Source organism: Leuciscus leuciscus (assembly GCF_965113295.1).
Source record: "Leuciscus leuciscus genome assembly, chromosome: 7".
Lineage (NCBI taxonomy): Eukaryota > Metazoa > Chordata > Actinopteri > Cypriniformes > Leuciscidae > Leuciscus > Leuciscus leuciscus.
In genome coordinates, this window is record NC_138731.1 from 18,559,131 (window position 1) to 18,572,250 (window position 13,120).

The following is a 13,120-nucleotide window of genomic DNA, read 5'->3' on the forward strand; positions in this document are numbered from 1 at the left end:
TTGTTGAGCACAAGAGAACATTCAAATTTATCGACCCAACTTGTTGCCAGGAACAAAGTATTTATTTTGCAAACTAAAAGTATATTCTATTTAATTATTTACGCTGTAGCATTGCAGAAATTTAGTTTGTTTTAGTACAATGTTAAATGGCACACACAGACCATGGTTTTTTTGTTTTTTTTAGGCTTCACTTTTTTTTGATTAGCAATAAACAAGCCAGAATGTGAACATGAATACACTGTGACAATTCAATATCCCAACCCCCACTCCCACCCTACTTAACCATACTTCCATTCTTATTTTTGAGCGAAAATGCAAATGATTGCAATATTCGTGATACGGGCAATATTCGGGCACGTTCATATGTAAATTGCGCACGCTTATTTTGTCCATTAGATCTGAAAAAATAAACATACATTTACCTGCCTACAGACCCTCCCCTCGAAGAAATCAGGATAGAAGTGGTTGAAAGTGGACAAAAGAGACAAATTAAAACAGCAGGTGTAAACGGGATGTGATCCGATCGACCAAAACGCATCTTAATACCAGGTGTAAACAGGGCCTAAGTGAACCAGGCTGGGGTTTAACAGGGAGCCAGGGGTCTTTCAAACTAATTTCTTCAAATACCTCCTCCCCCCATTTTAAGAAATGACCAGATTTTTTGCCAGTTGACTGACACTGTGCTTTATTGCTGTACAGGAACTTTATAAAACATTTCAAAACAAAATATTTACCAAGACATAAATTTTTTTTTTTTTTTTGCCCACAGACATGTATTGAAGTAACAGGCATGTTTATATATAATTTACAGAAGGATCAGAAAAAAAACAAGAAAGAAAACACATTGACTACAAAAGACAGTAACAGCCATGGTAATTTAATATTTTGTTGAGCTCTGCATATTTGAGCATATTTGAGATGAAGATGTCAGTGTTGTATTTGAGACCAGCTCATTCGAGTTGGAGTCAAGACCTAGACCAGAAGAGGGAATCCGAGTCAAGACCAGAAAACAGTCGAGATCAAGTCAAGAGAGGCAAGAAAACATGGTCTTGAACTCAACCCTATTCTGGTCACGGTCATGACTTGAACTCGAATGAACTTGTCTCGACTACAACACTGGGAGATATTTCACTACATACTGAGCTTAACCAAACCATTACTGGCCATTATTTTGCTATCAAAACAATAAGTCCATTATAACGAGGCCGTGTTGGGCTGGAAGGTGAGAAGTTCATAACAGCATGTCTGGATGGTTTCACAGCACCAGTTAAGACAACAGGCATGATCCAATGAAGTCTATTTCTCCACACTGTATCAGACTAAGCACAGAAAAACAGACAGATGAAGTGTGTAAGTAAGAGAGATCTCATGCTTTAACATACGTTCCCTTTTTAACAACGGAGTAGAAAAATGGGCTTATACTGTACAGTTCTTTTCATTCTCTTTTTGCTTTTGTAGTATTGATGGCATGTCAATACTAGACATTATAAAATAGCATTTTTTTTTTTTCAATAAATTAATGTTTCAAATAATAGTGTCGTAACCCTGTTAAGCAGTAGCGATGCAAAGCAGCCATTCCAAAACTGTGGAGCAAACCCATGAAGTGAGTTCCGGTCTCCATCAGCACCGGCCTGCACAGTGATTTTAATATGCGTCTCTGTTCTGCAGGACTGCACAGCAGTGAAAGATGCCCAATGGAATGGGGAAAGGGAGTATTCACATTAGTTGGGTAGATTAGAGTTAGGCCTAGAAGATATGAGAAACATAAGCCTTAGCAGCCTCTTTCAGAGCGGTTTGTAACGACTTATAGAGCCAGAAAGTATGACTGGGTCTTAAAAAGCACCTCTACATTGTTATTTTGAGTGAATTTTAGATCACGTTTTACATTGAAAATAATGTAGCCTACTGTTTTAATACAATCATTGAACAAAACTGATTATGTAGACCATACATATTAAGTCACTGTTTTCTCAGATTTAATGTAGGCCTATGTTAAATATTAAGATTGACATTTAAATATTGAGACCAAAGAACTTGACATAGATCATTGTGTCAGAGGAGTTGAATGAACTTTTTCTAGAAGGTGTAACATTTGGGGACCCTTTTTTCAGCAAGTTAGTACGTAAATAGACGTGAAGTGACGCTCTTAATGAAGCTTAAACGAAACAGCGGCAAAGTGCAACTCAAACGTACTTGCAAACACAAAAGTTCTGTACAATAAATTAAATATCTTTATACATTTCAAAGATTGACCGCAGTCCTATGTGGATGGAGAACGGCTAAAGAGTTTACCATGAATAAACAATCATTCTGTACTAAAATGATATTCACACTATAAAACCCACCACTTTAGTCCTTCTGTCATTGCACCCTTGAACATTCGGGAATAACTTTCCATTATAAAGACAATAATTTGCCAATATACTCATAAAACATTTGCAATCTGTACATAACCCATCTATTCAGTCATATTTAAGACAACCAGAACCAGAAGGTCAAGTTCTGCTTATTCTCAGAAAAGCGCCTGTATACGTCAGGTACATGGCTGTGCTTATGGTGGGGCTTCCTGGTGTGAACCCAGTGTTAAAAGTCCAAAAATATTTACCCAAGTTATTTCAGGTAATACATCTGTACGTGCACACTGTATGGATAAACCATATGCCTCGAGACCAAGAACTACGAGAGAATATTCTGAAACTTCAGGGGGACCAAAGATCATGCGCTGTTTGTACAGATCGTCTACTAACATGTTACCATATAACCCAGCATTCGTACATAAGCACCTTTGAGGAAAAGTCCAAGAACTCTTGTTGCAGGAGTTGTCTGAGTCAAATCGGCAGTAATATTCATCCACCAGTAATGATTGTTCCATCTAAAGGTGTATTTGGAGAATTGTGCTCTTTAACCATTCGATATAAATCAGGTTCCTTCAAGTTCGTCAACTGTATGTCTTGTGAAACCTCTGGGTTTCATGTTGCAGAAGTGTACGCACATTAGCCTACAGTGAACGATGAATGTAGTCCAGAAGCTGGTGGAAATGTTGTTGACTTGTTACTGATAATTTCCCTGAACCCTGACCTCTTTGTAAGGTCACAACCTGTGTGTGATGGTTGCCAACACTGATGGAGGGTAACCAAAGCACCTGAAAAAGTGTGAGGTGTAGTTGCTTTTCTGAACCTGAAGGAGGACTTTGTTCACAAAGCTAGGCCTATGAGGTCAACACAAAGTTTTGTAAACTTTAAGGTCTGTCACGTCCATGTGCCTCGAGTGCTTGAGTTGGAACAGAACTGGCACTTTTTACCCAACCCAGGCAACAACAACCACATATGGAGCGACCAGCACCAGGGTTTAAAACTAAAATATGGCTCACAATGTAGACTATAGCACGCAGTAGCACAGTTGAGATGTTTGCAAAGCCCTAAGATAGCATAGATGAGTTGCAATCAAAGCGATGTGATGAACTTTCAGACAGCGAGATGTTCAGAACACTGCGAATGGGAATCTTAATAGCCATGTCCCCTTTGTTTCTTCAGGACAGAGATTGGTAGTCTTTGGGGGCTGCATGTTATTTGGTCCCAGTTGGTCATTAGTTGGAGAGACGTGTAGAGCAAATTTTCCAAGGAACCTTTGATTCTTTCAAAAGAAGTGAAGAGAGGAACAAGAACAAATTGGGATGCCCTCTTCTCCTGAGTTCAGAGTCTGGCTCTGTTTAGAGGACATCACCCCTATGTGAGGGGCAAAACAAAAAGGCCATCAGGCCTAAGGACTGGGGCTTAACTGAGGTTTAACTCAAGAAGACCACAATCTCTAGGGTGATGCTTTCTTTCTGGGACTCTTGGTCTTCACCGTTAGGGTGGGTGAGGTGTTTGTGTGGAGCCAAGCGTTCTGCCAGTCCGGTCGACCGTCACAAACACTCCTCCGCCAGCGCATTAATTCCTGCAGAGTGGCCCGCTGATCCCCACACGCACGTGACCTCTGGAGCACCTGAGAAAATGACAGAAAGGTCATGTTTAGTATGGTGCATAATGGATGGATCTACAGCAGGGGTAGCCAACCCTGCTCCTGAAGGGCTACTTTCCTGAACACTTCAGTTCCATCAAAGCAGCTAAAGCAGGAAATGAAATGTGTTCAGCATTTGGTGGAGCTGTGATTTGAGCGAAGATATTATGTCATACAATAAATACGAGTGTCCATGGTAAAGAATAGGAAAAATCAAAGAAGAGGTGTATTCAAGTCATTGTATGGATGAATTGAGAAAGAGAATAAAAGTGCAAGTACCTGGATTAGAAGGACCTATTGATGTTAAAAGAATAAAAAGAAAAGAAAAACACCTCTCCTAACAGCTGCTGCCTGATGCAACTGGCAACCCTAACATACGCACATACACAAAACCCACCCATGGGCGCCTCCCATCCATCATACAAGCGTAATCAATAAACAGATAAATCAATCCATCCCAATCATCTGCAGCTGGTAAATGCCACAAATGGAACAGGACCTCCTGCTGTGCCTCTGATCCATTCATGACAGATGCAGGGATGAGGGAAAGTCACATGGCTTTAGTTTGGTCAAAAAGAAAGCTCCCTGTCCATTTGTTCTAAGATTCATAAGATACGCCATTTTTTTTATATACAGTTGAAATACAATACTACTGCTATTGTGTCACAAAATGTAGTTTTAAGAGTTTTTCAGTCGAGAATGTAGTTGTTTAAAGCTCAAATCTGTGGTTTATTTATAAAGATGTATGAGAATTTTATCCAGGTTGTGAGATCACCGGGCGCTCTGCGCTCATGTACCCCGCCTGGAACAGCCTTTCCTCTGCTAGTCCTTCTGACATTTGCCGCCAACTCTGGCGTCTCTGTAGTGGTTAAACATGAGATATAATTATTGTGTATCTAACGGACAATCTTTGGTCTCGTGAATCTATCATTTGTTCCCTGGCCAATCGTTTTGGCTGAGGGCTAAGTGAAATTTCATAACTTTATATTTAGGCTATTTAACTTTACCGTTGTAACATTAGAGAGCGCTGACTTTGTATGTTTGACTGAATTGTTTGCTTTAGGCTATTTCTTATTGTATAGCTTCTTGTACCTTTCACTTATACTTTTATAATGGCTATTATTGATAAAACTGAAATTTAACAAAAAGAGACAGGGTTGAGTTTTGTCATTTTTAATTTCATTACAGTGAAGATGATCAGAGTACAAATGCACATTTTGCCTGAACCATATTAATAAGTTTAATATTTTTTAAAATTGAAACAAAAAGAGACAGGGTTGAGTTTTATATTTCGTTTTGTTATACAAATAGGCTAACGTTATACATGCAGTGAATATAATCAATACGTGTTGCCTGAACCACATTTGTGTGGCTAAAATGTTTAAGATTTCTTTAAATGAAAACGAAAAGAGGCAGTGTGGTGTTTTATAACATATTTCGTTTTAATGTTGCCTAAAATGTACAGAGATTACCGGAGTAGCAGAGCGAGCTGAGTGACACTTTCAAGAATGAGCTGTTCCATTTGCAAAATTACCGGACTCGCGTCCTCGGGAGTCATTCTCCTCCTGACGCCGCCTTCACACTGGCTCCGATACGGCTACGAAACGACCGGAAGTCATTCATTTCCTATGGAGATTCGCAGACCGCATGCGAATGGGTGCGAACCGGGTCCGAACGAGTGCGGTGCGAAAAAATCGTGTCCGTTGGTCATCCGGATGCGTTAAAAAAATTGAACTCTTGCGAAAGGCTACGGACGGTTCCTATTCGACAATTCCAGCGGAAGTTAGCGTTGCTATGGTACTGATAAACAAAACTGAATTCTCAACTTTTAATAAAATAAATAATGATTTTATAACGATAAGTTGTCATGTCATTTTTTTATTTTCATGATTTTCTAACGTTATTAGGGCAGTTAATACAATTAAAAGCCCTATATACCACTATATCACATTTAGCCGACCTGACATGTCAACGTCCTGGGGAACTTTCCTCCACGCAGCAGCCTTCAGATTAATGTCTCTATAACCCTCATCAGAGAGATCATACAGAATTGTACATTCTGACACTGACAAAATCAACCGTTAATCTCTCCGCCATTTTTGTTCTACTCACTTCCGAAGCTTTTCAACGGTGTAGTACGACGTCCGCTGGGGGCGTATTGCGTATTACGGAGCTGATTTCAACTGCCAGTGTGAAGGCGGCGTGAGTCGGACTTGGCTAGTCCGAACTTTGCTTTCTTGGTGTTGCGAAACACCTAATGTCGACGCTTGTCTTCTTGTGACAAACATGCCGAGAATCAAGAACAAGATCTACTCTGTCATCCATTGTTGTTTACAATGTCGCTTTCTTCTTCGCGCAAAAATGACGTTGATCACTTCTTTCCGGCATAGGCTACACCACGCCTATCAAGTAAGGGTACTGTTGGCAGTGGAAATGCAAGCCAGATCAGGATTTACCATCCCGAATCGTACTGTACCGTATCGTACCGCTCAGTGGAAACGAGCCATAATAGGACGTCAGATGAGTGAATAACAGGAGAGACTGTCATCTGTTGTTATTCGTAAAGTTAATAAGTGGAACTTACATAATCCTTACAAACGGTCTTTTGTACATAAAGGAAGAACCAATCTGGGCTGTTAACCTGGATCGAACCTTAGACTGAACCAACTACTGCCCTTGAGCAAGGTTGCTCCGGGTGAAGCATCCCTGTTGCAAGTGTTGGATACGCGTTTAATGTGCTGAAATACAACAGAAATAACCAAAAAGCAGCTTTGAAATCTACAGTTCAGTTTTTGAAAAAAAAAAAAAACAGAAAAAAAAAACAGTCTGGGACATCAATTTCTTTTATAATCAATTGACAGAATAATTCAGCGATTCAGACTTTGCAATTCAAATGAGATGGTGTGACTGGAGGTTTCCAAATGAGAAATGGCCCCAATTAATAACTGGTGTCTAAAGCGCGTAGATGAGAATCCAACAGAATGAAGAAAACGAAAAACAAAACAAAAAGGCCAGCAAAAATCCTTAAAACAAGATCAGATATTTTCAGATTTCAAAATTAATACCTAAATATACATGGTGAGGAATATAAGTAGAGTTGGGGACCAGGAAAAATCTACTGAGAGTTCAAATCACTGTAACTAATATGTTTGATATGCTAATTTTATGACACTCCCTTAAACCCTTCATGTCATAACTAGGGGGAATGTATGTTTAATGCTGATAATCCTCCTGTTCTCTGCACGAGGAGAGTGTTTAGGGAGATACGGGGGACAAGCATACAGTGGATACTGTTGTTAGACTATCTCAAATGACGTAACGGGATGCCCCTGGCCTATTTCACCACTCCAGTCTGCTCTGAGAGAGAACTCATCCAGAAACATTGTGAGAGTGCAGTGGCGATGTTACAGTACAGCAGAAGCGTATTCTAGGAATCCAGGCCCTTTACAGACATGCACACCCACGTACGCTGCTCGAAAGTACTGATCCATAATTTACACCTATCTGTCGACTCTCATTTCTGACATCACTTCCCTAGCACAAAGATGGCACACAGTGTACCGAACATATCGTACACACACACACACACACACACACACACACACACACACACACACACACACACACACACACACACACACACACACACACACACACACACACACACACACACACACACACACACACACACACACACACACACACACACACACACACAGTCAGTCAGTCAATCACGCACACTCATTAAGACCAAGCACAACGTCTGTGTCAATCACTGCATTCACACCTGTAATGCTATCTGGACGGTACACAAAGCCACACACAAAGCACCTGGATCACATGCAGCTATTCATATTCAAGCCAAAAAACCTCATCATATTTAACCTTGCATTATTTATGCGCTTCATCAAAGGGCACACATGCACACTTACAGATGTAGATACAGACAAGGCGGGCTACATGACCACTTATACTCTAAATTTAGCCCAGCCTCTGAAACCATCAGGGACAACCAGTTCTTTGACAATCAATTGCCAGAATATTCAGCGATTCAGCCTTTGCAATTCAGATGAGATGGTGTCTCTGGAGGTTTCCAAACAACAAATGGCCCCCATTACGCGCTAGTGTTCAAATCCATGGGTAAAGCACATGGATAACAGTTCAAAATACGGCAGTTAAAAATCCTTGAAAGAATAAAATGATTTCATAAGCAAATATATAGACAATTTCAGAGAATATAACCTAACTTGAATTAAGTAAATTTTCTTGCATTACTGGATTTTCTTTCTCCTTGTTTGTAATGTTTGCCAGTATAAGAAAAATAATCCTCAAATACGCATGATATTTATATACTATTAAGAAAATTAAGAAAAGAGTACAACTCTCTTTTCAACTGCATACATTTTAAAAAATCCTAAAACAACACACTAACAGCATGTGCCAAACTAAAGGGCCGTAATTTTGAAAGTATGTAAATAAGGGCAGCTGGTCAGTAGGCTCAGAAGAAGGGGAGGACACATGGAAATACCTCATCCCTGGGGAAAGGGGCGGCCCGTGGCTGACATTCAGCCTGGCTCACCCTTCATGAGATAGAGGGCTGGAACTCAATACGGGTCATGCCTGAATGTCAGCGCAGTGAAAGGTCAGCGGGGACATGCGAGGCTCATCACGTTCTTATCATCCATGAGGCTTCTGCAGCAAGGACTGCACTGCATTACCCCCGACACCTACTAAAGCAATCTTGATACAAAGGGCAAAGGTCAGGGAATCATTATTAACACGCATGTTATGGGATTCTCACTCTGCTGGGGCATTCGGCGGAACACATAACTTGCTTTCTCCGCCTCTTACGTTCTCCTCATTGTCCTTTATATGAGATACCATCTCTCGTTATTTCTTATCTATGCTGTATACAGCAAAACTGGATACTATTTATATTGAGGTGGCAGAAATGACAACTGATAAAATGGCTTTTTAATGTTCATATGCTTTTCAACATTTTCTCAAAGTGTCTTTAGCATCTGCAGTGGTTTTCAACTGGTGGGTCACAAGCTAAAAATGTGTCATGTCTGTTCTGATAGGATCATGGAGCGAAACATTCAAATGGAACTCACCATATAATGGTGTTTGATTAAGATAGTGAAATAAACAGGCTTATGAACTTTTTAAAAGGAAGAAAAAATGTCCAATCAAACTTCCAATGAAGTTTTATTGTCGACCACGGTGTGCTTTGTTGTGTGAAGTATTGACTGCTGAGAGCATGAAACTGTTGCATTCAAGAAACAAAAATGGTCCAATTCAGCATGTTCACAATTTTGATTATTTGGCCTATGTAGTTCATTGTGATATTAGTACATTTCAATGTTTTACTAAAGTTTTACATACTTTTTTTAATTTCTATATGATAACTTATCGGGTAAAATCTGGGTCATGAAACAAGTTGTCGAGAAGCACTGTGACAAATATATTTCTTTTCATAATTTCTTCATAATTTTAATTAAATCATACTTTTAAGTTCATTATCTTACACCATTTAATTTTTTTCTTTTCTTGGTTTAAGCATAATATTTGAAAAATAAGTGTAGAGAATTCAAAATATATTCTCAGAAAACAAGTCTAGATATAGGCTACTAGATATTTGTTCTTGCTATCTTGGTTGTACTATTGGAAAATATTTATGTTAAATATGTTAAGAAAACAAATAAGTTCATAAATAAATTCACAACATAGCCTATTCTCTGAAAAGTGTTATGTTACACAATTTTGTTTTGAAGATGTTTGGATATTTTTACTTACTATCTTTATTTTACAATTGAAAAATATATTGCCCCCTGGTTTTAAGCATAAATTGTATGTTATGTACATAAATTGTATGTATGTTTGTATGGACAGGTTAATGGCTAATTTCGCTGGTACTTGTGACTAAGTGAAAAAGGCTACTACTACTACTACTACTACTACTAAATTGGCCTAAATGAATGCATACATGCATAAATTCAAGAGATATTCTCCAAGACATATAGCCTACTATCCAGCATATTAACAATTTTGCAATTTGTTTGGCCTATGAAGAATGTAATATTACATTTCAATGTTTAATTTTAAAGAAATGTTACTTTATATATGATGAAAACTTGAAGCCACTTATAATGCCCAGTGTAAAATCTGGGTCTTGAAACAAAAGCAGTTGAGAAGCACTGTGCATCAATATTTCTCAAACTTCAATGGACCTGCCTTATCGGTACACCCTTCCTTATTCCAGCTTGAGGGGTATGAAGGTCTCTATATTCTTTTGGGGAGTGAATTCAGATTGTGGTCTATAGAGATATGCATGTTAATCTCTCTGTCCAGGCCGTACAGATGTGCAGTTGGATTCTCCAATGGCTCTTTTATCATTCAGCCTTTAAGAAGATTAGTATGCTCTCCTCCTCTCTTATCCTGTCCCGCCCCTCTACAAGAACCCATGGGATCCCCTCACGGTGACCAGTCATGAGCAGATGTGTGGGGGTCTTTCAATTCTCAATTCCAGGAGGATTTGAAATTCCACATTTTCTCATAGCATCTCGTAAAAAAAAAAAAAAAAAGAAAAAAAAAAAAACCTGTGAAAACTGTAAGAGAATCCATGTGTTTGCCTGCAAAAATATTTACCAAAAAATCACCATGTTTCTTTTGTTGCTCAAAAGTTTGGGTTGAGGATAGATTTTTAAGATTTATTTTTAAAGTCTCTTATGCTCACCAAGGCTGCATTTATTTGATCAAAAGTAAAGTAAAAACAGCAATATTGTGAAATAGTATTACAATTTAAAACAACTGTTTTCTACTTAAACTATTTTAAAATGTAATTTATTCCTGTGGTGGCAAAGCTAAATTTTCAACATCATTACTCCAGTCTTCAGTGTCACATGATATTTTAGAAATCATTCTAATATGTTGATTTGCTGCTCAATATATTCTGAAAAAAAAGAAGAAAATTGTCTTAAGTTCAAAAGAACAGAATTTAATTTAAATCTTCTGCAACATAAGTTGCATAAAAGTCTTTACTGTCACTTTAAAAATATTACTGTAAATGATAATATTTCAGTACATTGGTTTATATCACAGTACAATGGTATTACCATCAGATACCATCACTGTACCATAGTACTACGTTTGTGCCTTTTCTTGGTGAGGGTTTATTAATTCCCTTACAGAAAAAGTTATGTTGAAGTAGATGGTAATTTCATTTGACATTCTGTTTACCATGGTACTGAATGATTACTGCATTTACCATAGTACTTGCAGGAATACCATGGCTACATGGTACAAAATACCATAGTAGTTTTGAGGTGCCATGTCCAAAAATGTTACTTTTTGGTACTATTTTGACATCAAAAGACTGTTTTCTGTGCTGATTTTGAAAATCTGACAAATTAATTTAAATATGTAGAATGTATTAAATGGAACTAAGAATACTAAAGTTTTACTGATATCTGAAAGCATTATAAAATTAGCCATAATACTTAATAAACAAACATGGAAGGATTTGTATAATTCTACGAATTGCAGATGTTCCAGTTTTGAAGATTGTGTGGAGTTCCATGCGCATTTAGGCCTGATTATTCATTGTATTTTCACTGTTTAACTATCAAACACACTGCCAGTTCTTCTCTAACTGTTTTGGCTTCCAACTGTCATCATTTTGCTTCTCTTTTGCTTTGTAGAGGAACATCATAAGCCAGACTGGGAATACAGCTGTCGAAAACACTGAGGAACCCAGGGCAACGAGGCTTGGAAGTCTCCTAACAAAGGAAATCGGTGTTCATGTGATGTCTTTTTTGAGGATGGTCTCCCTTCACATGGTAAATAAACAAATTGAAAACTTCTGTTGGTACCAGAGTAACGCTATCCCTAAATGCACTTTAGTATCTTCGGAGAAACTCCTAAGCATGTCTTAGGCGATGCCGCACTCTCTCAAAAACAAACACGAACATACAAATCCCATGCTTGGTACATGCTCTTCACCAGTAATTAAAATCCTATGGGCGCAGAAGGACAGATAATTAAAAAAGCAAGGCTCATGGCTAACCATAATCCTCTAACGAACGCTCCTCAGCTGCTTCTCTTCATGTTCCTGAAAAGCCTTCAGACAATTTGAGGACATCAGAAAAGCTGAGAAAACCTTGAAAGGCATATCAATACAGGTTGAGGCAGGACAAACCTGGACAGTCCTGATCATTTAAAGGTTGTACAGGCTGATCTGACACCCTGTGTGACTCCTAAGCCTATGTTGGCTTATAGGCATGAAGTTAGAGGACGTCTGAGGTAAAGTGAGCTACACAGTTCAAGGATAACAACGAATCCGTACTCGTGTTGTGAGAACAACCACATAATTTGTGTGTGTGTGTATATATATATATATATATATATCAGGGATGGCCATTTGTTTACTTGAGAAGTCAACATCTTAATATCTAAAACTTCTTTTTGTAAACTAAATGCTTGCAAAGTGTGCCTGTGCTTTTGTTATTCAAAAGAATATTGACTTGGATTTACATTTTTCTATTTAATGCAATGACACTCATACTTTAAAAAAAACATGCATGTATGAATTTTTAAGTATGAATGTGATTGCATTTGACAATTGTGCTATTGTTATTCAAAATAATTGTATTAATTACAATTATTATAATATTTTGCTAAAGCAATTACATGCTGAATTCTTTGACTTTTTAAATCAAGTTAACAAACTAATGCAAAGTATCAGAAAGTGACACCATTATCCTCAAATGAAACTGAGTTTGTTTTGGCACATTTGTGTATAGTTATCACTGGATTTTAATTGGTGTGAAATGTTTTAATGATGACAAAAGTCACACAATTCTGTTTTTATTATCAATAAACTGTTGTCGGTAACACTTTATTTTGATGGTCCCTTTTGAACATTCTACTAACTATAAGTAACTTTGCAACTGCATGTCAATTAACTCTCATTACAGTATTAGTAGACTCTCTGCTTAATATCTGCTAACTCTTTATTGTGAAGGTCCTCCAACAGACATTCTACTGACTATAAGAAGCTTAGCCTACATGTCAATAAATTCTGACCCTAACCCTACCAGTCTACTAATACTCGACTAACCCT

General features: G+C 38.0%; 1 protein-coding gene and 1 long non-coding RNA gene across 7 annotated transcripts in view; one reads left to right on the forward strand and one right to left on the reverse strand.

The window, feature by feature from the left end:
• Positions 1-13,120, forward strand: part of LOC309503200 — a 37,250-nt gene that overhangs the window by 21,107 nt on the left and 3,023 nt on the right. Inside the window, exon 2 of the long non-coding RNA XR_014207562.1 lies at positions 11,700-11,837. This is a non-coding gene — a long non-coding RNA (uncharacterized lncRNA). The remainder of the gene's footprint in view (positions 1-11,699; positions 11,838-13,120) is intronic.
• myo16 (myosin XVI) overlaps positions 649-13,120 on the reverse strand; it is a 236,169-nt gene continuing 223,697 nt past the window's right edge. For 4 of the 6 annotated variants that reach the window (XM_082175792.1, XM_082175791.1, XM_082175790.1 and 1 more), the window contains exon 35: positions 649-3,984. In XM_082175792.1, the coding sequence (XP_082031918.1) occupies positions 3,808-3,984 (177 nt within the window). In that variant the 3' untranslated portion in view covers positions 649-3,807. The remainder of the gene's footprint in view (positions 3,985-13,120) is intronic. The other 2 variants (XM_082175793.1, XM_082175794.1) reach the window with 1 other exon arrangement.